This window comes from Sinohyriopsis cumingii, chromosome 5 (assembly GCF_028554795.1).
Source record: "Sinohyriopsis cumingii isolate HCF-2022 chromosome 5, ASM2855479v2, whole genome shotgun sequence".
Classification (NCBI taxonomy): domain Eukaryota; kingdom Metazoa; phylum Mollusca; class Bivalvia; order Unionida; family Unionidae; genus Sinohyriopsis; species Sinohyriopsis cumingii.
Genome location: NC_142965.1, coordinates 50,859,192 through 50,884,335, shown reverse-complemented (window position 1 = coordinate 50,884,335; position 25,144 = coordinate 50,859,192). Strand labels below are relative to the sequence as shown.

General features: G+C 35.1%; 1 protein-coding gene across 1 annotated transcript in view; it reads left to right on the top strand.

The window, feature by feature from the left end:
• The window catches only part of LOC149799148 (integral membrane protein 2C-like), a 45,080-nt gene that overhangs the window by 10,541 nt on the left and 9,395 nt on the right, over window positions 1–25,144 (top strand). The window contains exons 2-5 of the mRNA XM_089958267.1: window positions 13,407–13,580; window positions 15,184–15,378; window positions 19,774–19,881; window positions 23,178–23,337. Coding sequence (XP_089814393.1) covers window positions 13,407–13,580; window positions 15,184–15,378; window positions 19,774–19,881; window positions 23,178–23,337 — 637 coding nt within the window. The remainder of the gene's footprint in view (window positions 1–13,406; window positions 13,581–15,183; window positions 15,379–19,773; window positions 19,882–23,177; window positions 23,338–25,144) is intronic.

Sequence of the window (25,144 nt, the reverse complement as noted above, 5' to 3'; positions counted from 1 at the left end):
TCTCTCTCTCGCCTTCGTTTGTAACCCGAGGCACTGTTCGTTACCCGAGACAAAAAATTTTCGAAGTTGTTGTTCGTTACCCGAGACAAAAAATTTTCGAAGTTGTTGTTCGTAACCCGAGGTACCAGTGTATTTCATTATTCATAACAACCCCATTATCACCAGTACTAACGGGATTTTGTTGCCTTAAATGCATATTGAACTGCTTGACATACTTAGGACATAATGAGAGAATCATTTTTAAAAACAAATTCAAATGTCACATTTAAATCCTGGACTAAACTGAATAATATTTCACATGGCCTGAATCAGCTTGGAAGTTTGGCCGAATCAGTCATTAATTTGTACAGAATCAGCCTGGTGCGAGTTTGAGAGTAAATACCACATTAATGAATAATGCTTAGTATAATAGATATACTAATCAAGAAAGTTAACAGTAACATTTGTTGAAAAAATTTATTGTGGTGTTCCGGAATGTGTTGTTATAAGAAATCTAACTAATTTATAAAACCACACAGACTTTCAGTTATAAGTGATATATTTTTGTATTATGGACATTACACAAACAAGATGAATGCAGAATGGGAAGGAAGGGTTCATTATACGTGTGGAAAACAGTCTTAAATGTAAATGTGGAAGAAAAATGCATATTCATCCAATGCAGTTCCATACAAAATCAAATTTGCATAATAAATTGACGTTAGAAATATTTAATGACAAAGCGTAAACATGTCTTTAATGTTGTTTCATTTAGTAGATAATTTCTTACTTTTCAAAGATGGCAAAAAAAGAGTAAAAACAAATTGAAGATTGTTCCAGTACCCAATGTAAATATTAGAGTTCAACAACGATATACAGTAAGGATTAAAAAATGGATACTTTTTGCTACCAATATTGAAACAGTTTTGCTGTATAACTGTCAGATATGTGCATTGATGGAAAACAACTGCAATAGTTCCCATATTATTCAGTACCAAGCGTTGTATCATCTAAGAGATTAAAAAAACATTCAGATACATGCTAAACATATTCATTGAAGGAAGAGGTATTCAACTATTTAACAATCTGAACCCTCTACTTACTCAAAAATGATGGTAACTCCTTAATTGTACGATCAAATTAATTACATTTATTTGAACATCGATGAATTTAAATCAGTTGCACACAGGACTTACATAGATTTTATCAAAATGGTTTTAGAACAAAAATGTTTATATCAGAGTTAAAAACAACGACGACTTGTGCTTTTTGTATGCAATTGAAACAGTTCTAAACACTTCCGTAAATGAACCTCTGATATCAACAATTTTAATTTTTAAACAAGTGTTCATGTTGTTTTCATAGATGTCTGATGAAATTATAGAATAATCTGATATATGATGTGACAGCCGGGGCTACATGAAATTCTTACCATCTTGGACACCACACAGATGATTATTATCTCGTTTTTGGTAACTTTTAGACAAACAAGTCTGATATAATACCTCACAAGGGTGATAGTTTTAAACAGAATCAGCAACAGCAAATAGTGATTCCAAAATGTTTGGTAATATTAGTCTGACATATACAGGGCTTAAATAAACACTTGAGATGAAAAACGTTCTTGTTGTGGTATATTTGAATTTCAGTGCAAATGTTAATCACGATGAATTGTAATCTCAATTAGTTAATTGAACAATTCAAAATGCGATTAAGTAAAGCGGTAACCACCATTTGGCAACATCTTTGTTGCTAACAGTATTGTTGTAAGGTATACATTTCTATCTTTTAAACAATTTATTTATTTACAAGATAAATATTAAATAGGTTTTCTGGGTTACAAGTTTTGGGGCGACTTCTCCAACCACCCAGATACGTTGGGGCGAGTTCTCCATGTAACCTCTGATATTGGGGGGGGGGTGCATGTGTGAGGTGAAAAGCAAATTAATTTTTTAGTACAGGACAGGGCCTGGAAATTTTGCTATGACCAGGTCCTGGTCCTGACCCATATGAGCCACAGACAGGTCCAGAAACCAAGTCAGATGAACATATTTACTACATTACATTAATGGGGGCCCCGATTGGTCTAAAGCGCTCTTCGTTACGGATCACTGCCATCTCACCTCTGTCTGCGGCGGTTCGAGTCTAAGATTCAGCCAATGTGGGTATGTGAGAAAGCTTGCCAGTAGCTTCTCGTGGGTCGGTGGTTCTTTCTGGAGTTTTCCCGGGTTCTTCCTCCACCATTAATACTGGCCGCCATGTATAGCCTATCTTGTGCTGAAAAATGGCGTTAAACCCCACAACAACAACAACATTACATTAATGTTAATGAAAGACAAAAATAATCAACAGACTTAAAGGAAACAGAAAATTCAGATAACAACTTTTGTATTGGTACCTTTGTGGAACAAACTATGGAGTTGATAAAAGCTGTACAGCTGTATGTGTAGACGTAATTTTGTCCCAAAACTAAGTTATTCTTTTGCTTAATGTTACAAGCTAACTCCAAGTCAGATATAGTTGTTCTAGTTCTAATCACCCTATATGCAGTATCCATTGTTTTTATGTGATGTCACAAAACGTGTGTACTTCCATATCTGCCATTTTGATCCCCCAGCCATGCACACCAGCACCTAACAACATTGTTCTTCCCACATAATTGTGAAGGTACATCTCATTTTGTGCCTAAGGAGAAACAAGTAGAAACATGTGATGATTTTCAATTTTTATAAGCTGAAATCAGTCACTGATTATCATTCAGGTTAAAAAGCCAATCGTTAATATATAGTTTCATATTTCTAAAAGCATTTCAAGAATAATTGGTTTTGACATTCGTCACAAAGTCATGTTCCATTATGCACATGTCTTTGTAATACACTGAAGATGAAACATATTTTAATGGTTATCACTTTCATTCATATTATTTTACGTCCATCATCTCCACCATAAATACAGTGTTGACAGTACTAATTAAAATCGATTTGTCAGCTGTCTTTGGCACATGCACTTGTTTTCTCAGAAGTATTTGTACTTAAAATTTCTGGCATAATAAACATGTTAAATTTTATTTCCATAACTGATATTGTATCCCAAAGATCACTGTATAGAAATAACTCTTTCAAAATAACAAGCTTAGGGACATTATATAAAATATTTTTAAAAAGTGTCAACATTGTCTGTCTATAAAAATTTGTACTGCATAGCAATATGTACAATTAAGGTCAACTTCACTTTTGTCTTTCGATATAAGCCAGGGACATTCCAGTTTTATTTTTATTTTGGTGCTACTGGGGCACTTAATTTCAACTATAATATATGTGTCATTTCGATTATGTAAATATCCTTATCGACCATTAAATCAGCTTCTTATCTTGAATATATGTGATGACTAATTTTAATAAAGGTTTGTAAGGGGCTCAGAATGGCAGAGCAAGGTGCGAGCGTGTTGCATTGTGGGTATTTGTGTAGACAATTGACATCTGTGAAAACATCCAATTGAAAAGACGTGCCTTTTCTTCATATCTGCAAACAGTTTTTTAAAGACAAGAGCAATAAGGGTCTTGCTAAGGACAGGGGGAGGTTGATTTACTTGCAGTAACCTTTCCGGTAGTTAATATTGTTTCATGTGCTATGAGTGGTCAGTTTTAATATTGGATGTGCCTTTGAATAGGGTACTGTAATAATTTACTGACTCTGGGTATGCCATCGTGCTAAATTTAATATAATGACTTTTTTCCATCATGCTCAACCATGGTCAAGTCTTTTTCCAATGATCCTAGTAAGTCAGAATACAGTTAGTTTGGGATTATGGTTTGCATCCTTTTTGGACCTGTGATGTTTGAGGTCCTGCAGTGCAACACATCTTGTAGCAGTCAGACTTGGTGTGGTTGATTCTTTCTCTCTGATAGTAGATCCATACTTAAATGAATTCCTAGTCAATACTGCTATAGACATGGTATCGGATACATGCCAACCATTACGCTTTTGGTGTAATCATTCCGCTTTGTTTCATTAAATTACGCCTTGTATCTGTATTCGGATTACGCGTTTTGTGTATATCCCCCTCCCAAAAAAATTAATTTGTTTTCTCATGCAAGCGCCTTTAGACGCTTATACTCCATTTGCATACAGGCACCTTTGGATGCCTCTACACCATTCCCATGGGAGCGCCTTTTGATGCTGTCAGATCACGTGGTCGCTGTTTATGCTCTGGTCGAAATCTGCTATTTAAAGTAACTGGGTCGTATTTTACACTCTCCAACATGGAGGTCTCGGATTTCATTCAGTACTTACTCAAGTTTTCACAGTTAGAATCACAACTATGAAAGCTTCAATAACTTAGGAAAAGGCTTTGATATTTATATAGGCAGCAATTAGTTTTTTTTATAAATTATCAAATTCAGATGACTTAGTGATGTAGACACAGACAAATTTCGAGTATGAGAAATGGCAGCTACAGTTGGTCACGCAGCTTCACTAACTTGACGGTGAACAAATTCTCTCAAGATTTTAAAGCACATAAAAAATTTCCGTGAAAAATAATTGCACAGCTATAACGATCAGACTTTACTCTTAAATTTCTCCATACATAATAGATGTGTACTAAAAATGTAAAATGGTTAAAAAAAACGTGCTGTTAAACGTAACATACACTGCACTGCTTAACAGTATGCATGGCAGTGCTGTCCAACCTGCAGCCTGCTACATAGTTGTTGCTTTTCAGTTTTCTGCTGTGGCCCATGGTGTCAAAAGGTTGGACAGCACTGATGTATGTAGTACTAATATTAGTGCCCTTACTCCTACCTCGTGGACAGGGTACTAACATAAGCATATACGTGTCAATGGATCAAGCCGGGTGTGATTCACATCTGGTGCTCTTTTAGCCTAATATCAACAATTTGAACATATTCCTTGCATATAATCCAATAAATTGAGTAGTCCTCTTATTTAATACTGGAAGTATCGAAAATCATTGTAGAAATAGTTGTAAAATCTCATTTACATTTTTTATCCGATATTTTTGTTTAGATCATCCACCATATTAGTTCAAGTAATGATTACTTCAGTTCTCAGCCTCATTTGTTTGTGTGCCACATAAGGACATTGAGGCCTTATTTGAAAACGTAAACAAATCGTAGTAAAAATTTGGCGTGGTTTGAGTCAGAAATTCTGCATATTTAAAGTAAATATGGTTTATCGTCAGCTTTGAAATTCCACCAAGAAGTCATTATTCCCCACTTGATTGATAATAACAGTGTAGAATATCCAAATATGGTCTGACAAGCCTTATGTAGAAAAGGGATCATGGCGAGAGTCTTGCGTTATCAATCATAGCGGACACAGTGAGGTTAGTGTAACCATGCCAGTTTATTTTATCATGTAACAGGTGTTCTATTTATAGTACACTGCACTGTGTAACTTTGCTACATGTGTATCGAAGAGCTAAAAAGCCTTGTACTCTTTTTTGAGTCTGTAAGAGACTTTGACAACGAAAAGGGCAAAGTTAGAGTGCTCTTTTTCATTACCAGAATTTACAGTAGATTCCACTGGAGAAAACATTTTTTTATTTGCTTGATAATTCTTTGAATAAACATAACTGTGAGAGATTGTTCAGTATTGTTAACATAAATAAAACTGGAATTCAGATCAAGGCTCAGTACCCAGCAGTTAGTGCTCTACTAGTGTGCAAAACATTCATAGTCTCACAAAGTGTTTTGAAATGCACTATGAGAGTCTATTGCTTTTTTAATGCTCAAAGTGTTTTATACGAAAACTTGAAGCAGTAATTGATGTTAAAAGTCCAGAGGGATAAATAATTCATTTTGTACATGTACTCATTGAAATTTTATCATGTTATATGTGGATTACTCATTTTTCTGCTTGGATTACTCTTTTTGTCCACTTGGATTACACTTTTTCCTTTACAGGGGTTGGCATGTATGCTATCCGCATATTCCATGCAAAATTTGATGATTTTTAAGAACATGTTACACCACCATGGATTTAATTCTGCTTGCATCAAGAGACATATGATTCTTTTAGGATGACTTAAGGATTAAAAAGCACAGTTTCTTAAATTTTTAGGAACAAGTAAGAAATATTAATGGTCTATAATTGCTAACAAATTACAGGTCCAAAGCTGACAAAAAATTTAGTTCTAGACCACTGACACCATAATTTTCAGGCCCTGCATTGGGTTTGAGAGTATGCAAGCCAGATCAATATTTTGGTGGCGCTCACCAGATAATATGTACTTTTGAGAGAGTGACGTATGTAAGGTGAAGTAGTTCGCATTTAAAACATGCACAGTGGAGAGAACGTTTGCATACCTCTATGCTACATTAATGTAATGTGGATGATATTTCTTTTGGATATTGTACTTTTGGAAATTTTACATGATTTAAGCACACTGCTAACTAAAATGACTGCTCCCTTGTGTTAAAAAATCAGTCTGAATTAGTCTAAAGTACACTATACATAGCAGCTATTAAAATAGGGAAAATGAATTTTGCCAGACTAGACAATACCAGCTTCTGAAAGTGCAATGAATGAATTACCAAATATATAAAATGTAAAAAAAGTTATCGGCTCTTTTTTATACAATTGACCTCTGAAGTTCAGGAAGTGAAAATGACCAAGTAGAGCTAGCACTTTTTTGAAAGGTGCACATTTGAAGTAAGGCCAAGCTGTATACTCTATAACCCATAGTACACCCATCAATCATACACCAAAATAAAGGGAATTAAAGGTTCTTTGCATTATACCTAAGATATACAAGGTCTTTTTTAAATAGCCAGTATAACCAGTGAGGAAAGCCGGGGACATTCTTTCTCTTTAAATTCCTAACCCTATGCAAAATGCGAAACTGTATAGCACCACCTTTATGAGGTCAAGTTTTTGATATATCCTTCTGACCCTACAAAATGACCCGATTACAAGTCGGTAATTCCAGCTGGTACATGCAAATGATGTAATGTATAGAGTTCTCAATTTTACCAAATACTGGTGAATCAAGTATTTATAATTCATATCTGTGACAGCACTATTTCAGGACTAAATAATTAGCTCAGATCGGTTCTTCTTGGAATATATTGGTTTTTTTTATTGTATCCTGGACTCCTCGCTTTTTTTCACAATTAAACACTTTTACTTTCAACTTTTCAGAAATAAACTTTTTTTAGGCATGCTGGTTATGTTGGTAGCTCCTTTTGAATAGTGGATTTGAATTTTTTTTTCCCAACAGAAATGCAGTTCAGTTAATTGTTTAAACCCTGAAACTGACTTAGATAAAAAGAGAATTTTGTTTAAAGGCAGTGCCAATACCCCTTTGCTCTACGAAAAGAATCAATATTATCCCATTTTCATATTATTTATTGGGGCCTCGTGTGGCTGAGTGGTCCTAGGCACATATCTTTTATAGATCACTCACATATTACCTCAGTCATTTTATGTGGTTTTACTCTCAAATTGGCCAGTGTTGGTATGTAAGAAATCTTGCCTGTAGCTTTTTGTGAGTTATTCCTCCATCAGACATGCTGGCGGCCTTGTATATCCTATAATGTGCTAAAAAGTGGGGTTAAAACCACAAAAACCAATCATTTTACTTATCCAACATAACCTTTGTCAGCAGGCTACATAATTGCTACTGTGCATGCTTTTAAAAATAAACTTGTCATACTTATATTAATTAGTGTGTTTTCAGTGATGTGCTTGATATGTTGTTAGATAAAAACAATCTTTTAAATTGTATATTTGCATCTTTCAGTTGTATTTTTGTATAAGCTGATGTTACATTTTGGCACTGCAGTTTTAAATGTATATTGTTTTGCTGTAAATATGTACTATCTTTGTACTTGTTTGAATTATGAAATAGTTTTGATATGTAGATTGTTGTATTGTCGTTTGATCTACTGTAACCATTGACACTGTAGTAATGTGTGTATATGTATATGTACTTTCTGTGTACCTGTCTGTTGAATTATGAAATACTTTTGTTGTATCAGCTGTTGTGCAGTCTTTGATTTTGCTTTTACCTTTATCGCTGTAATGTTTATCATTGTATTATTTCACTGTAAATATGTAGTGTCTGTGCACTTGTGTTGAATTATGAAATACTTTTGTTATGTCAGTAAATTAGGCTGTACACTGCTAATGTTTTGTGTAGTTTTACCAGCATTAAAGGTCACCGGCCACTTATATTGTACAAACGTGTGATATTATTATAGTTATAAACAAAACACATTGGTTATATATGCACACCATAAAAATGTTTAATTAGACTTAAAACTCCGCTTTATAAAATCAAAAAAATTATTCGTCAAGCTCCATAAATAATCGTTAGTTTCCGCGTACCAAAACTGGATATGACGTACATTTATCCCTTCTATTCAACCTAGCCATTCAAGTGCTTAATTTCCCCACGTAAATGTCTATGTGATATAGCGTACTATCATGCTTTTGTACAGCAAATATGGTGCTAACAAATATATGCATCTACACAAAAACATTCTCAGTTTAAGTCTTCCGGTCAAATTATCAATAATCATTTATAAAACAAAAATATGTAACAGATAATATTCTACATAATACGTATACATTTTGCTAAAGGTAGTGTACATGAGACATTATAACAAATGTACTTAATTTTAGGTTTCATGTTGTAACACAGCTGCATACAATACATACTAGATTACACAGAGAGAGAATAATGTTGAGCATTTTGTCAGTATTTAGTTGCCGCAATATGAAGCTTTTCCCAGTTAATTTTATTGTTTGTTTTTATTTTCAAGTTGTCTTAGTGTTTTTTCGCGTAAATTGAAAGCTTGTCATTACTGGTCAATATCGTCAATCATATTTGCTCCATTATTCCGTACAAATTAAAAAGGAAATAATTTTGTGTTTGATTTGTGCCCCCCCCCCCGACTCATGGTACAAAATAAATTGATAAACATACACTTGTTTGAAAATAAAATTAAAGAAATTAACCTTGCATTGTTATCATATATTCCTTCTTTTTTCATCATGCGAAAATTATTTTTAAAAAATATATATCCACGAACTCCGTATATGTAGCGGATGCCGGCTTGCTTATGCATCCTTAGTGTAGTGTGTATCACTTATCTCAAAAAACAATCGCAGATGAGATGAAAGTATCACCCGATTGCTTGAAGGCACCTGCCATTTACGCATGATAAGTTACTTATTGCAGTCCGACCCAGATTGTATTGTACCCATGTTAACTATAAGTCGGTATCTCGCAAATAAAAAAAATCATTATTTTAAAATACATTCAGTGTGAGTGCAAATGATAATCTTTTTGCTAGCATGGGTAACAAAAGTATTATTAAAGTAAGTTATTATTGTGTATAATATTTGCCCTGCAAACATCAATTATGATTACATATGGCAAACAAATAGAAGCCCGGGTGATAAACACAACTGGCATGGATCAATAAACTCATTGTTTAAACTTACTGACAGGATATCAAATACATAGGTTATTTTATTACAATGCAAACCAACCCCATAAACTTGACTTTGGTATCTTTTTAGTGTGCCGATTTTTTCTTCTGAAGTCGGCTGACAAAAGGAAGTCAAGTTTGGTTCCTTTGGATTCTTTAAGTGTGCCGATTTCTTTTATCTTCTTTTATTATAAAGTCTGCTGACACAGGGAAGCCAGCATTGATTCTTTTTACCTGTATTAATGGGAATTTTCAAAATAAATTGAAACAATGGAACAGTTTTGAAAGCGACACAATCTAGTGCATCGTGCATGCATACCGATATAAGGCTGAACAGTAAATTAGTTTTCATTAGTTTCATCGAAAATATTCCCTATCCATAGTTTATAGTGTTTTATTTTTCAACAAGAAGAAGCATGTACTTCGTCTTGTAGGGATAAATGTTCGTCATTTCCGGTTGTGTCCTCTATAGGTGGGAAATCGTAACTAAGGGGAAGTAACAGCGTTGTGTACTTCTATTTCGAGTAATTAAATTATTTCTTCTTTGCACTTGATAATTTTTTTGGGGTTTTTTTGTGCGAGTATAACTATTTTTAATCATGTAATGCAAATCTGATATAAATAGGAAAATGTTGGAGTATGGCCGGTGACCTTTAACTAAAACTTAATTTGTATCATAGTGCCTTTTGCTACATAATATTGGCATGATCACTGCAGCCGAGTTAACATGTACTTATTTAAACAAGAAGTATGTCACGCCTGAGGACTACACAGAGAAGGTAATTGAGGTCCAGTACGTGAACAGTGCGCGTGACTCATTGCCAGTGGCTATCATTGACCTCGATTCACCATACGTGAAGGGGGAAATTGAAGCTGCGTGCTTGGATGGACTATCACATGATGTCATACTGGGATATCATTATGTGTTGCCACAACTGAACCCCAAAACCTGCACACTGATGCTAATGAGTGCTGAGGAAACCAGGTCCAAGAGCTGATAGATGAAACCAATGGCGATCAAAGTTACGTCAACTTCAGTGAGTAACATACTTCCAGCCAATGAGGAAGCTGCAGCAGGAAGAGGCAACTCTGGCACAGTTATATAAAAACGCTGCAGATGGAACGGAGAAAAAAATTCTGAATGACACAGCGAAGTTCGTATACAAGAAAGGGATCTTGTATAGCCATTCCAGGAAAGGACATGAACACTTCAAGCAAGTCGTCGTGCCAAAGGAGAAGCGAGATGAAGTGTTGAAACTCGTGCATGAAAGTCTCATGGTAGGACACATGAGAATTGCTAAGATGCATGATCATCTTGTCAAGGAATTCTACTGGCCAGGGATCCAAGGAGATGTTTAGCGGTTCTGTCTCTCCTGTGACAAGTGCCAGAGAATGGCACCGAAAACAGATCATCGACCCGTTCCTTTGGGGAGTACACCCCTTATCAATGAACTGTTTCGACATGTCACAAAAGATTTGATCAGACTGATAAAACCCGCATCGGCACAAAGAAATCAGTATATTTCAATGGTTGTAGATTATGCTGCATGCTATCCAGAGGTTGTTGCGTCGTGTACAGCAGCCAGAAACTCTCTGCTAACAAGAAGAATACCATATCGGAGAGTGAATGCCTCGGAATCATATTCGGATATCACAGTTTGAGCGGTACTTACACAGGCGGAAGTTCATATTGGAAATCGACCACCAACCTTTCCCCTTTCTTGCGCAAGTGTTTGAGAAGGGGTTAACCCCATGCAATGCAGTTTTCTTGGGCTATCAAGGTTGTGTGTCATTCCCATGCATACAGTGCCCTTGGGCTACAGAGATGGTGGGTGTCGATTATGTTTTTATAAACTACAGACCTTATTGGGTCTCCTTCAGCCATGTGAAAATTCTCAGTACTAGAGTTTTGTTTGGTTGGTAGTGGAGTAAAGATATTTTTTGTATGGTCAGGACTCCATTATTGCAGTTTTAATGCATCCAAAGCTAAGAAGAGAATGTACATATATATACACAGTTTACACACAAATCCTGGCATCCCTGCTGGCCTTATATTAGTTTATTCATGTCAGGATGTGGGTCAGCCAGGGTAATAGAGGTATCCATATCAAGTTACTATAATAATGGTGAGTTTCTTGTATTCTGTACTGTATTTATCCCAATTGGAACTCAGGTCAGTGATAGTAATGGAGCTATCCACATTAAATTATCATTGTGATGTTTTTGTTTTATTATATTCCATGCCATATGCATACATGCCAGTGAGGGTAATTCAGCTATCCATATCAAGTCATCTTACTGATGGTGGTGTTTATATTTCATACTGTATTTATATATGTCAGGACACACAATACTAGTAATGGATCTGTCCATATCAAATTGTCATACTGATCTCTTTTTTTTTAAATATTCAGTATTTATCCCTGCTAGAACACAGATCAGGTTGATTAATAGTCATCCATGTCAATTTATTGTACATGTACTAATTTTGTGTTTTAGTAAGAGTCATAATGTACCAGAAATTCTGGGAAAATGCATATGAATGGTTAAGCTTGCGCCAGGAAAGGCTGTGATGTTTTGCACATTCTCCACTGAGTATTCAAAGAATGGGTTTAAAAGATGTAAATTGTCCTAGGAAACACACCAGTGATGGTGCTCCTTAATTCAGTAGACATGAGGATTATAGCCCAAGAGATTCCATCAAACTGGCATGCCAAGAAAGAAGGCCAGAGACTGGGCCTTATGGATGGATCTAGGTTTGATGTTGCATCAGAATCAGGAAATGAATATGTTTTCAACCTTCAGTGGGTCTTGTTTTTATGATATAATTATTAATTTGAGTTGATATTGTTGAATAATAGATGTAAAGTTTGAAACTGAACTGGTTTCTGTTTGATTTTAGCAGGATCAGTAAGTCTTTGATTATAGTGGACAAGTGGGTTTGTGAAAACTAATTTCAAATCCTGTTGTCAGGCACAGATCATTGAAAGTAATGCGATATCTGAATAAGTTATGCTGTTGTGTGGCCTTATTATTATTATGCTCATGCACCAAACTCCAGGAGCATTGAATCTTATTTTCCTTTGAATACTGTTGTAGGTCAGGGTCTTTGCTGTTCTACTTAAGAATGACTGCTATGTGAAATGTTGGAGTATTAAATATTTTAAAAAGGAATATTTTACATACTGTATATACACATTTATAAGTCCTGTCCAACTGCAAACTGCACAGACCCAGATCTGCTGTAGCTTAATGTGCTGGCAGATCTGGTTCTGTGCAGTTTGTAAGGAGTAATCAGTAGAAGAAACAACATAGACCCTGATCTGAAGGTGCATTATGCAGTTTGACTTATGAGTGAGTATATATGGTAGCTTAGGGTCCATTGAAGCCAAACATTTTTAAATAGGTGTAGTTTTATGTTTTGTATTCTCACTACCAGTACCCTACTGAAATATTTATCCCAGGGAAAATTCATTATGTAGAAAAGTTTGGGATAATGTACTATGTCACTAATTGGCAAAAAAATAAATGAATGAGTAGTAAAAAAATTCATCCTATTTGCTTGGACTGAAGATTGAAGATGAGTAGGTTTTTCAGTATGGCAGTTGGTATAACTTCAGTTTTCTGCAGCAGAAAGTCTGATCAGTCATAAATCATTAAAGATTTCCAACCTGGACTATGTGAAAAAAAATTGTTCATAAAAAAGAAGAGCCAAAACATCATTGCCTATGCAGAATTAAGCATATGATGGTGGAGGTGTTTGAATTTAAGAAAAGATCTCATAGAAGCAGAGTCTTTTATTAGAGAGTGGAGAAGAATGATTGATGAGGACACAAGCACTTCGTTTATGTATGATATCTTTATCACGAGAGAATTACACAAATGCAATGTAGAAACTGCTTTCTGTAGGTGAGAACCACTATTCATTTAGTAGATTAATTGTTTAATTTGTACTCTAAATTGCAGACTGGCAAAAAGAAGAAAGTAGTGGCCAGCCCACCAGCCCAACTACAGATCTTATTCACACCTGCACGGCGCTCACGGGCATGCTTCAACCTGTGTCTTATCCTGATTGGACTGCTAGTTCTGGCAGGAGGGGTAGTGGGAGCTGTGTTTCTGTACAAACACCTGACACTAAGGGTAATTAAAAAATAGCAAAGATACATTTAATCTATCTGCCCCTTTCATGTCCTCTGAGTGTACTGAAAACTTGATTCTACCTCTTCATATATAAATTTACAACAAAACAAAACAGGTATGATTGATTAGCAGTGTTTAAGCAACTTTTGTTTTCTTGTGTTTACTCAGTCAAGATCCTCACAAATGGTGGACTCTGATTTTAATCCATCAATTGATCAAATAATAGTAATGATTCTTTAATTTTTAATTGATTATACAGAGGATTAACCTTCATGTGCAATACAGTGTTTATAGCAAATCAATTACTTTAATTAATCTGTAATCTGTCTCTGTTCTGTTCATATTTAATATGATAAGTATACTATGATCACTGTAGAAGTAGTTGTCAATCAAGGCAATATTTACTCTGTTGGTTAAAATGAGTTTGATGCATTATTTTCACAAAGACAATAATAATGGTGACATAACTAAAAGAGAGACATTTTCAGCTGCATTGGGTTGATTGTTATCCCAGGCTTGAAATTATTGACTTAGAAGGACTGATGGTTTTGCATTTACTGTAAACAATATCCCAAACTTGCATAGATTGGAAATTCAGCCAGTGTATTTGTCAGTTGAACTGACAAATTCAGAATTTAACAATTTTGGGACAAGTAGCAAGTAAGGTAGGTCAAATGAATTTTCTGAAACTATTTCAAGGTATTAAAACATTTTTTTTTCTTTCTCAAAAATTACTATAGACAAATAAATCTAGATTGTCAGTGTTATTCTCTCTTGGTTTTTCAAGAAGTTCTGCAAACATGTTGCGATCATTTCCAAGAAATAAAATGTGATGGTAAGAGTTGTGTTATAATGGCAATTATAAGAAATTAAACAGTGAAAACAATAATTGTTTTTTGAAATTCTCAAATTAATTTTTCACTGATTCATGGTTTGATAAGAATTTATCAAAGCTTTTGCATCCACAGCATCAAATGTCTTGAATATACTTGACATTGTAATTACTTCAACTATTCAGTGGAACATCATTGTGATGTTGTTTTTCTCCATGGTGGCCATCTTGAAAATAATGTTGTGTCTATTTCTGCCAAATGGATAGACATATCAACATGGTGCGTTTATCAACAAACAAATGATACCTTGTTTGTGCTAAATGAGAATGGTGCCACTTGTACATTCATTAAGACAAACTGCTTGGCCATCTTGAAAAGTTTGTTGTCACTACTGATCCTGAATGGATGGCCAAACAACTTCAAATGGTATCTTCTTGGTTTTAATTGAAAATGCTGCCACTCTGACAGCCATTATGTCCACCTCAGCAGCTAATTTATAATTCTTATTGCAGAAGAATATTGGAGGTTGTTCCAACACTCAGCAGTGCAAGGAAGAAATAGTTTTATCTTGAATTGATGAAAATAATTTTTAAATCATTAGAGTGTCAGTCCCCTAGAAGAGACTCGTTGTTTTTGGTGGCCCCATTTTATGCTTGCATGGTAATTAAAGATTCGTAGGGATACATGAGTTCAGTAATGATGAGACAATTAGTCAACGAGGGAGGATGGCCTGCAGGTGCCAGTTCTGACTTATGATGTATTTGTTCCAGCATCATGTCCATCAAGAACATGTCAAGATACCACTTCACAAAACTGCAACTCTGATGAGTGAGACAACCCAGACACAGTCAGCTTATTACTTGGAGGAGGATGTGGAGATCGACATTGAAAGTAATACAGAGAAGCTTCAGGTCCCCGACTTTGATGATTGCCGGAGCTCCCTTGTCATGCATGATTTTTACAGTGTAAGTTATAAACCTGTCGTTTTATATATTCATAACCCCCAGTATTTGCTTATTTATAATGCACACACTATTGCCAACAGTGTATGTACCCCCCAGAATATGTTGTTGCAAATATAGTTTGCTATATACCTTTGACAGTGAGAATCCTGAACCTTCGATCTTCAAAATGTAGGGTTCTGTGTGTAAAAAACATGAGTCATTTGGTGGGCTGAAAATATTTCTTTCAAAGCAACACAATAAATCTTCATTAGAATTAACTGATTGATGCTTCATAGAATCTTTTTGGTTTAGTTTAATTTTTAGTAACAATATCTGGACTGGATACATTTGTCTATTGGGAGGGGGCAGCTGTCAAAGTGGTATTTTCCTTATCTGTTGGAAAATGTTCATCTGTGGGATTCAAAGCTTGAGAATATTGAGGATCATGGGCTAGTTATTAAGGGTTGTTGGGACGCATAGTCTGGAACACGCGGGGTCCAGGACTAGCATTTATGGGTCTGTATTTATAGGAGGCTCTTACAAAGAGCTTTGGCATAATGTGCTGGCTAAACATGGTCTGCAGTTTTAAACAGATAGTACAGACTTTTATCTGTTGTGTGCATTATACACAAGTAATACAATACTTTTAGAAGGATATGCACACATTGAAAAGGAATTCACAAAACTTCACTCGGGTATGTTAATTAAAAGTACTGTGAGTACTATTTAATATCAGTGTTCAATCTTTGAAACAATGTATCGTGTCTGCTATAAAAGCTTTAGCTAAGGACTTTACTCCCAGAGTATGCTGACTTTCAATATGTAGATGGGGGATCTGTAATCAAATATTCTAGAAGCTGGCACAGATTCTTTTTGGTGTAAATAATATTTCAGCAATTTTAGTCATAGATGGTATGTATGTGTGTGTGTGTGTGTGTGTGTGTGTGTATATATATATATATATATATATATATACATACACTCACATAAATATATATATATTCTAACCCCGATATAACGCGATTATTGGGGAATTAAAAAAATTGGATCACGTCAATATCGGGGTCACGTTAATGTTTTTTTTTACAGTATTTTACTTTTTTCAGAGAACAACTCATTGACACATATACGTGTATTCATGTCTAATGTATATGATGAATAGGGTATCAACACCGTTTACTATCGATTTACAATATTCAATATTTTTTCCTCGGATCATTGTGTCTGAATTCAACGTCTAATATATAGCATGAACAGAGTATCAACACCATTTACTTGCCATCTGATATTGTACCGTCGGGGCTTGAAATTAATCCTTAAAATATGTAATTCCATTGCAAAAATTGCATACATATTTAAACTATTAAATAATTTTGTCACACATCATTGTGTGTCTGAATTCAGTGGGAAAAATTAACAGCAAAATTAGGTTACGAAAGACGAAGCACGTGTATGGTTCATTACGATCCAAGGTCTATGAACCGTGTCTGTACAAATTTCATACTGGTAAAATGTTCTCATATGCGTTTCCGTGTACATTTATCCGTTGCAAATTTCCAATAATTAATGCTTGTATGCCTATTTGTTTGAATGACTACAACAAGAATAGGGGCCCCGAGTGATCTAAAGCGCTCTCCATTATGGATCACTGCCATCTCACCTCTGTCTGCGTGGGTTCAAGTCTAGGATTCGGCCAATGTGGGCATGTGAGAAAGCTTGCCAGTAGCTTCTCGAGGGTCAGTGGTTCTTCCCGGGGTTTTCCAGGGTTCTTCCTCCACCATTAATACTGGCCACCATGCATAGCCTGTTGTGTGCTGAAAAATAGCATTAAACTCCACAACAACAAGAATAATTACCAATCAACACATGCTTTCAGCGTGCATATAACTTTTACTTCAGGTTTTGTGAATATCAAAAGAAATGTTTGAAAACCACTATACTAATCATTGCGCAAAGTGCAGAGAATGATTTGGTTTGTAAACTTGCTTTTCCATAACAGTAAAATATTTTTTAAAAAAATAAGAAATTAATAACGAGTTCATAAACAAACAACATACCCATGTAAAACCCGAGAACCAAGTGCAATAGGCCTGCAATGGTCACTAGCCACTTTAAAAAATATTTTTTAAAGCTGAACGCATGTACAATTGCATAACCTTTCAATTTCCAGCTAATAAAGTGGACATTATTTACTGGTCTGCTGATTGTGTCTAATAACACCGCCAAGCCCAGCAAACATCTTGGCGGCATTCGTTTTTTGATATTTATTAAATTGTGAGAATCTTTTATCAACCACCGCATTGTCTGGCTATTGTTTGAGCCGTGATTGTATGCAGAATTAATTGAAGACATTCACAAAGACCACTTACTGGCTTTACTTCTGGATCAGTAACGTAACATTTCCAATAATATTTATTTTGGCATAACACTTCAGGAAACGGGAAATTGTTAAATTTCAGAAGCCAAGCCACGATTGTATTATATTCGAATTCATACTCTAACTCTTCCCCAAAATGATAGTAAATGTTTTGCACACTATTTCTCGTACTTTTAAAAAATTATTTTTCCGGGTACGAGAAAAATACACATACATTTATTTAAAATTTCAGGAACCATGCCACGATCGTATTATATATCATATATTGTATTATACTTGAATTCATACATGATCTCTTCCCCAAAATGATAATATATTTTTGTTGTTGCGCAAAGTGCAGAGAATGAATTGCGTTTGTGAACTTGTGTTTCCATAACAGGAAAATATTTTTATTAAAAAATAGGAGATTAATAACGAGTTCATACGTAAATCCATACACATGTAAAACCCAAGAACTAAGTGAAGTAGGCCTGCATTGGTCACGAGTCACTGTTATAAAAAAAAATTTTTTAAAGCTGAACTCGTGTACAATTTCATACCATTTTAGTTTCCAGCTAATAAAGCGGACAGTATTTACTGGTCAACTGATTGCATCTAATAACACCGCCAAGCCCAGCAAACATGTTGGCGGCTTTTTTTTTTTTTTTTTGTTTATTAAATTGTGATAATTTTTTTTCAACCGCTGCATTGTTTGATGCTTGGTTGTGTATACAGTTAAAGAAGAAACACATGTTGGCTATTGTTAAATTGTGATAATCTTTTATTAATCACCGCATTGTCGGCTATTGTTTGAGCAACGATTGTATATAGAATTAGTTGAAGACAATCGCAAGGACGACTTACTGGCTTTACTCATGGACCAGTAATAAGTAACATTTCTGATAATGTTTATTTTGGCATAACACATAAAGAACCTGGTGATATTGTTAAATTACAGAAGTGATGCCACGATCATATTATGTTAAAATTCATATGTGAACTCTTTCCCAAAATGATAATAAACGTTTTACACACTATTTCTCATACTTAAAATAAAATTTTTTTCCCAGTATGAGAAATACACACATACATGTATTTAAAATTTCAGGAACCACGCCACGATCATATTAAATTCGAATTCATACATGATCTCTTCCTCATAATGATAATACATTTTTTATACACTATTTAATGTACTTTGAACAAAAAATATTTTTTCATGTGCAAACGAATATACGAAATTGTGGAAGCCACGCCATGACCACGTTTTATCCGAATTCGTGTTATGGCAGGGCACGTTATAGCGGGGTTGCACTGTACATACATACATACATATATATATATATATATATATATATATATATATATATATATATGTAGACACACACACACACACACACATACATACAGGGGTCATGTTACCAGCTGTACCAGCTGAAGTGGGCAACAGAATCACCTAAAAAGTGTAAACTTTGCCTTCTGTTAGGAAAGCAAACTTGACTTCGCCCTGTGATTTCTTGAGCAGCGAAACATTGAGTGACCGTAGTTAGATGCTCCCTTGCCTTAACCAGGTTAGTTCCAGTGTTGTGCTGTAGCTCAAGGCAAAATGTAGGCATCAGGCCATCAGATATCTGGTTCCTTTAATTTGAAACTTTGCCTCACAGATTTGTTATATTGATAATCAAGTTTTTTAGCAGACCAGTCTGTACTTTTAAAGAAATGGCATCAGATATTAAGCAAAATGTCTTTTTAAGAATTTCCTTGCCTGATAGATAATGCAGTTTTCATTTATTGCTGCAACTTTGAAAATGTTGTGCTGCAATTATGCACAATCAGGTATAACTTATGTATGCACATACAATCGAGCATTGTATGGCATAATGGGAAAGCACACACATACACCCACACATCTCACACTCTGTCTGATTAATAAATTGAATGGACCAATGATGTGGCAATAAATTTGTTTACATGGGTCCCAGCATCTTGAGATAAATTATGCCTATAAAAATGAACTTTTGTGTCTGTCTGTCATTATTCAAAATGATTTACTTTTTCAGAACTACACAGCTATTGTAGACAGGAAAGACAGAGAGTGCTTTGTGATGAAACTGGACCGCAAGATCAGTCCACCCAAAAATTTCCTTGATTTGTTGTACAAATACAAGGTAAGCATTGCAGTTTACTTTCATAAAACTTTCATAAAACTATGGACTATAATATTTCATTTACAGTTATTAAGTATTCATGACATTGATATAATTACCCAGATCCCGTCAGTTTCCAACCACCCAAGTACTTTACATTTCATTATTGCCTCACATTCAAGCTGCTTTATAACCATGAGGAGAGACGTGAGCAATGCTGCATGTGAAATTCATGAACTTATGATTTGAGGGATTTTTAGTGTGGGAAAAAGATTCAGTATACAAGTTTAATGGACAGGAAAAACATAGCAGTTAACATTATCAGGTTTTTATTTAGCCTGAAGTTGGGTGTGAGAGATTTTGGAAAACATATCAATATATGGGATGGGATGACTGTGGAAAAAGAAATAACAGATGTGGGTAATCAAGTCAGCATCAAAACAAGTCTGAGTAACTGGATTATATGTATTGCAGTTTTTACTTATGGTATTTTTTGGGGCAAAGGGGGCTGCCTTACATTTTGATAAGGGTTGACCAGTTATATTTTGTATGCAAGTTAAGGGGGTGTTGGTATATGATATAGTGTGTGCGTATATATGTATATACATGAGATAGGTATAAGAAAATAATAGGCAGTCAGAAAATGACACAGACAGAGATATACAAGATGGGGACTAAAATGCTTCATTGATCTCTGTTACAGATAGAAAGCACTTGTATAAGTGAACTCGGTAGTAATAATATCTGTCATTCTGTTATAAGCTTGAAAGTGTGTGATTACATATCTCTTGATAAATAGATGCATATACAGCAGGTATGGCTCATTCTGCCATCTAAACTGTTTTTGTTGATACAAAACATGACACATCATCATTTACAGTAATCTGTTACATCATCTCATTTTCATTGTAAACACTTTGACAGATTTGGGGAAACCCTTGTTATGGCAATGAATCAGGCTCTCATTTGATTAAGATCTCCCAGTGCCATGCACTTGGCCTGTTTATGTACAGGGGGACACATTGTATTCCATGGAATCCCTTTGTTTGTATTCATTCGTACCAGAACAATTATGGCTTAAGGTATCCATTAGTACACCTTGCACACAGATAATCATCTCTTGGTGCTAATCATAGAAAAAAGGAGAAAAATGATTAGTTATAATTTTAGCTCAACTCTGTGAAGTAGAGGTAAGGTATTGTATTACTCCGTGTTGATGTTAGTGTTGACACAGATAGAAGCATATTCGTATGTATATCCTCACTGAATGTCAACCATTCTTGCTTCCTAGAACCCAGGCAACAGTTTGGAGTGGGTTCATAACACCTGGCCCCCAAGGGGATAGGACTCAGGGGGCTAAATTTTGTACATTAGTTGTGCCTTCACGATTAAATTATTGCATTAAGGACAGGCGCTTTGCACAATGTGTAAATACTGTCATACCTGGAAACATTAAATTTATTGAGGGGATGCATCTTGATGAGTATTACACCCTCATTCAAAATTTAATTCACTGTTTCCTACATTTCATGCAGCACTGACTTTGCTTAATTTTGTGACTCGAGTCATTTTCTCCAGCTTTGTGCTAGAATCATCAATTTTTATGATTGTATCAGTGTTCTAGGCAAAATTTGATTATCCTGTATATAAAAACAAAGCTTCAGTACATAATAATCATCTAAAAAATTATGTAGTAAGTGATATACATCTTATTTATGGTGTGTTATTTTATCCCCAGTTTCTGTGCAACTATTTTGTATATTTTTCAATATAATATTTTCTCTCATATGCACCATATAATTTCTCATTCATTATGTATTCCACATCAAAACAAAACTGACCACAGGGTCGTGTATCTGGAGCTTCAGTAAATACTGATAGTGATTTTGGAGAAAACAATTATGAACAAATAAAATGCTTTTTTGGAAGACCTGTTGTTTTTGAGTGGGGGGTTGTGCTTATTGTATAGTTGTGCTATGCAATTTTTCAAAATAATCTTCAGGCTGGGAAAGTCAATGTTTTTGCATGCATGATTATACATGTACCATGGGTATAAATCCTGTAAAGAACAGTTGTGAAATGTATTATAGCTTTACTGTTAATTTAAAAAATTGGACTTTACAAGGAATATTTAGGCTTTGATGCTTATAAAGTCATCTCTTGTTTTGTGAACTTTAAACAGATCCTCATTTAAGATGAACCACTTATCTCTGATATTCAAGTTAAGCTTGTGTGAGGACATAACCCTGCCACTTGTTGTTTAATCCAAGTAGACTATGATCTGAAATCAATTAGCAGCGATTCAAGATTGAAAAGCAATTAAAACAACCATTTTAACTAATAAGGCATGTGAAAGTGAGAATTTGCAGCTCAAGAAGGCAGAGGTATGTACTGAAAGGGCAGAGGGGTATGCAGCAGGGACTGAAGGTTGGGCCATTTGAGGGGCAATTAGGGATACCCATCTATTTCTTTGTTGCTGGGACACTGATTGTATGTGTCTTTATTAGTACATGCCACATCCTCACAATAAATAAAAGTGATTGACCTACAGTCCACATCTGACTAACACGTGTTATGTTTCTGAATTAAGGTCATGACCAGCTGTGATTTTTGCAAGCTCTGTTCACGCTAGACTCATCAGACTAGACAATTTATACATATCGTTTAGTATCATACTCTGAGTACAAAAGAATGTCACTGTGATCTGCATTTCATATTTTACGAACTTTTGCATTTAGCTCATGACCAAATAGATTTCGGGGCCCCGAGTGGCCGAAAGCGCTGTCCGTTACGGATCACTGCCATCTCACCTCTGTCTGCGTGGGTTCGAGTCTCAGATTCGGCTAATGTGGGTATGTGAGAAAGCTTGCCAGTAGCTTCTCGTGGGTCGGTGGTTCTTTCCGGGGTTTTCCCGGGTTCTTCCTCCACCATTAATACTAGCCGCCATGTATAGCCTATCGTGTACTGAAAAATGGCGTTAAACCCTACAACAACAACAACAACAAATAGATTTCAAGACACTGCATATATGTGGGAAATGCATTTTGATGAGCACTATTGTACACCTTTATTACAAAGTAGGTCACTGGGACTTGTATTTCATTCTAAAGTGACTTGGATTAAATTGTGTTAAAAGTTTTTATCTCAAGCTCTGTTCATGCTAGAATAATCAAACTAGATGATTGCTTGCATCTCTTTTAGTACCACAGCCATACTACAGAGGAATGTCATGTGACTTAAGTTTTGGAGTTAGCTCAAAAATAAAGTTCTTTCAGCACCCAGTTAAACTGTTATCTGAACCATCTCTTTGTCTTCAGACTGGATACTACATGCCTGACATCAAAGAAGTGCGGGAAGACTACCGTATAGTCACACCTGAATTGAAGGACCTCAGCTTTTTTGGTCCTTTCATCAAGTTTGAGTGCCAGAACTACAGTACTTTCATGATGGAGAAATTAGACAAGGAACAAGTCTTCAGTGAGTATACTTTGTCTTTATGGCTTTAATTTTAGTTCTGCATATTACAGTAAGTAATTTATATTTCCTTGTTGTATAGTTTCAGAATGTGATAATTACAAACTTTATCCCAGTTTTAGAAATGACACTTTAATGTCTGGGAACAAATACTGTCTGTATTGCTTCATTTCTATAATTTAATACCTCTGGGTCTTGTCTACAGTATCAGCTAGAACAATAATGAAAGGTTCCGAGTCAGTTCCTTCCATGTTTGCTCCCTGGCCTTAGTGCCATTTCAGCACATACATTGGTGTGGGGTTCATTCTAATCTGTCTTACCATTAACTTACTAATTTTATTTCCTAACCCTTGAATCACTGATGAATTGTTTTGGAAATTTTGCGTACATATATTGATAATGAGGTCTAGGTGGTTTTGAATGAAATTGGTGCTCTTCTAGCATTCAGTATGGCTTTGATATTGGCCATGTAGACATATTGATTGTTTGCCATGTTTCTTAAACCATGAGGGGGAATGCAAAGAAACTTTGCATGCACATTAGTCCATACATCTTGTTGGCTCTGAATAAAGTGTGTGCCTCATCAACATTTGATAGGTAGACATTGAATTTATTGTACCAGTATGTTGTTGTAGACATTGTTTAGATTTGTTTGGTTCGTTCATATTTTCAATTTGAGTGAACATTCATTGGTGAGGGTAGTCCATGGTAGTCATATTTAACAGTTTGATGTCATTGCTACCAAGTGGCTAAATGTCTTAACATAAGCATCGTATAGAAATGTTCTTTACAACATGTAGAAATAAGCTTGCAGCATTTATTTCACATGAAGGATCATACTTGCACGATGGTTGGGTGGTTTTTAATGGCACTTTCAACATTTTTTGCTATATCATTTTGAGGAGGTGGGAGCTAAGTGTCTTTCTCAAAGATTTCCAAGTCTGATGCTCTGTTAGTGAGCTACTGTAGCTCCCACATTGGTATAAAGCATACTACATAGTTTGGTTCATTGTCACCAAAGGCATGACTCCCTCTGATTTCAGCTTTTGGTTAATTTTTGTGTGGCTGTCATAAGGCAGAATGTGTTATATGTGTTCAATGCGTAATAATTCAGTGCTGAATTTTTGAAACAGTTGAATAAAACAATTAAATAATTTTCAGCTTTGCGATCCTTGTTCATTGGCATTCGGGTGAAGATGCTGCATCCTTCAGTTTTTGTCTGCGAAGAGATATTTCCAAATGCATGTTGAAGCAATATTGCACAATTAATTAAGCAGTAACATTTAGAAATTTATTTTATTTTACAACGTATAAGTCAAAGAAAAACTGTCATCCTGAATACTTTTAACATTTGACATGGACAGCATCATTTTTGAACACTGAATTTCCCATGGAAATTCATGTTGAAGCAATATTGCACAAGTAATTAAACAGTAACATTTAGAAATTTATTTTATTTTACAAATTATAAGTCAAAGAAAAACTGTCATCCTGAATAATTTTAACATGACATGGACAGCAGCATTTTTGAACACTGAATTTCCCATGGAAATTCCTGTGTGATGTCACATAGTTCACTCAGGTCAGGTCAGCTGAAGTAGTTAAGACACCATATGTGTGGAATTAGATAAGACTGGACATTCACCACAGGTACAGCATTGGTTACTGGGTGGAGAAATTGTACAAATTTTAGAGGTATTGCTGAGTATGGAGGGTATTTACAGGTTCTGATTTACATTCATATGGTGCTAGTGATTCCCAAATCTAATTTGTATGTGACTGTATTTTTATTATTTCATTTGGAAGAATA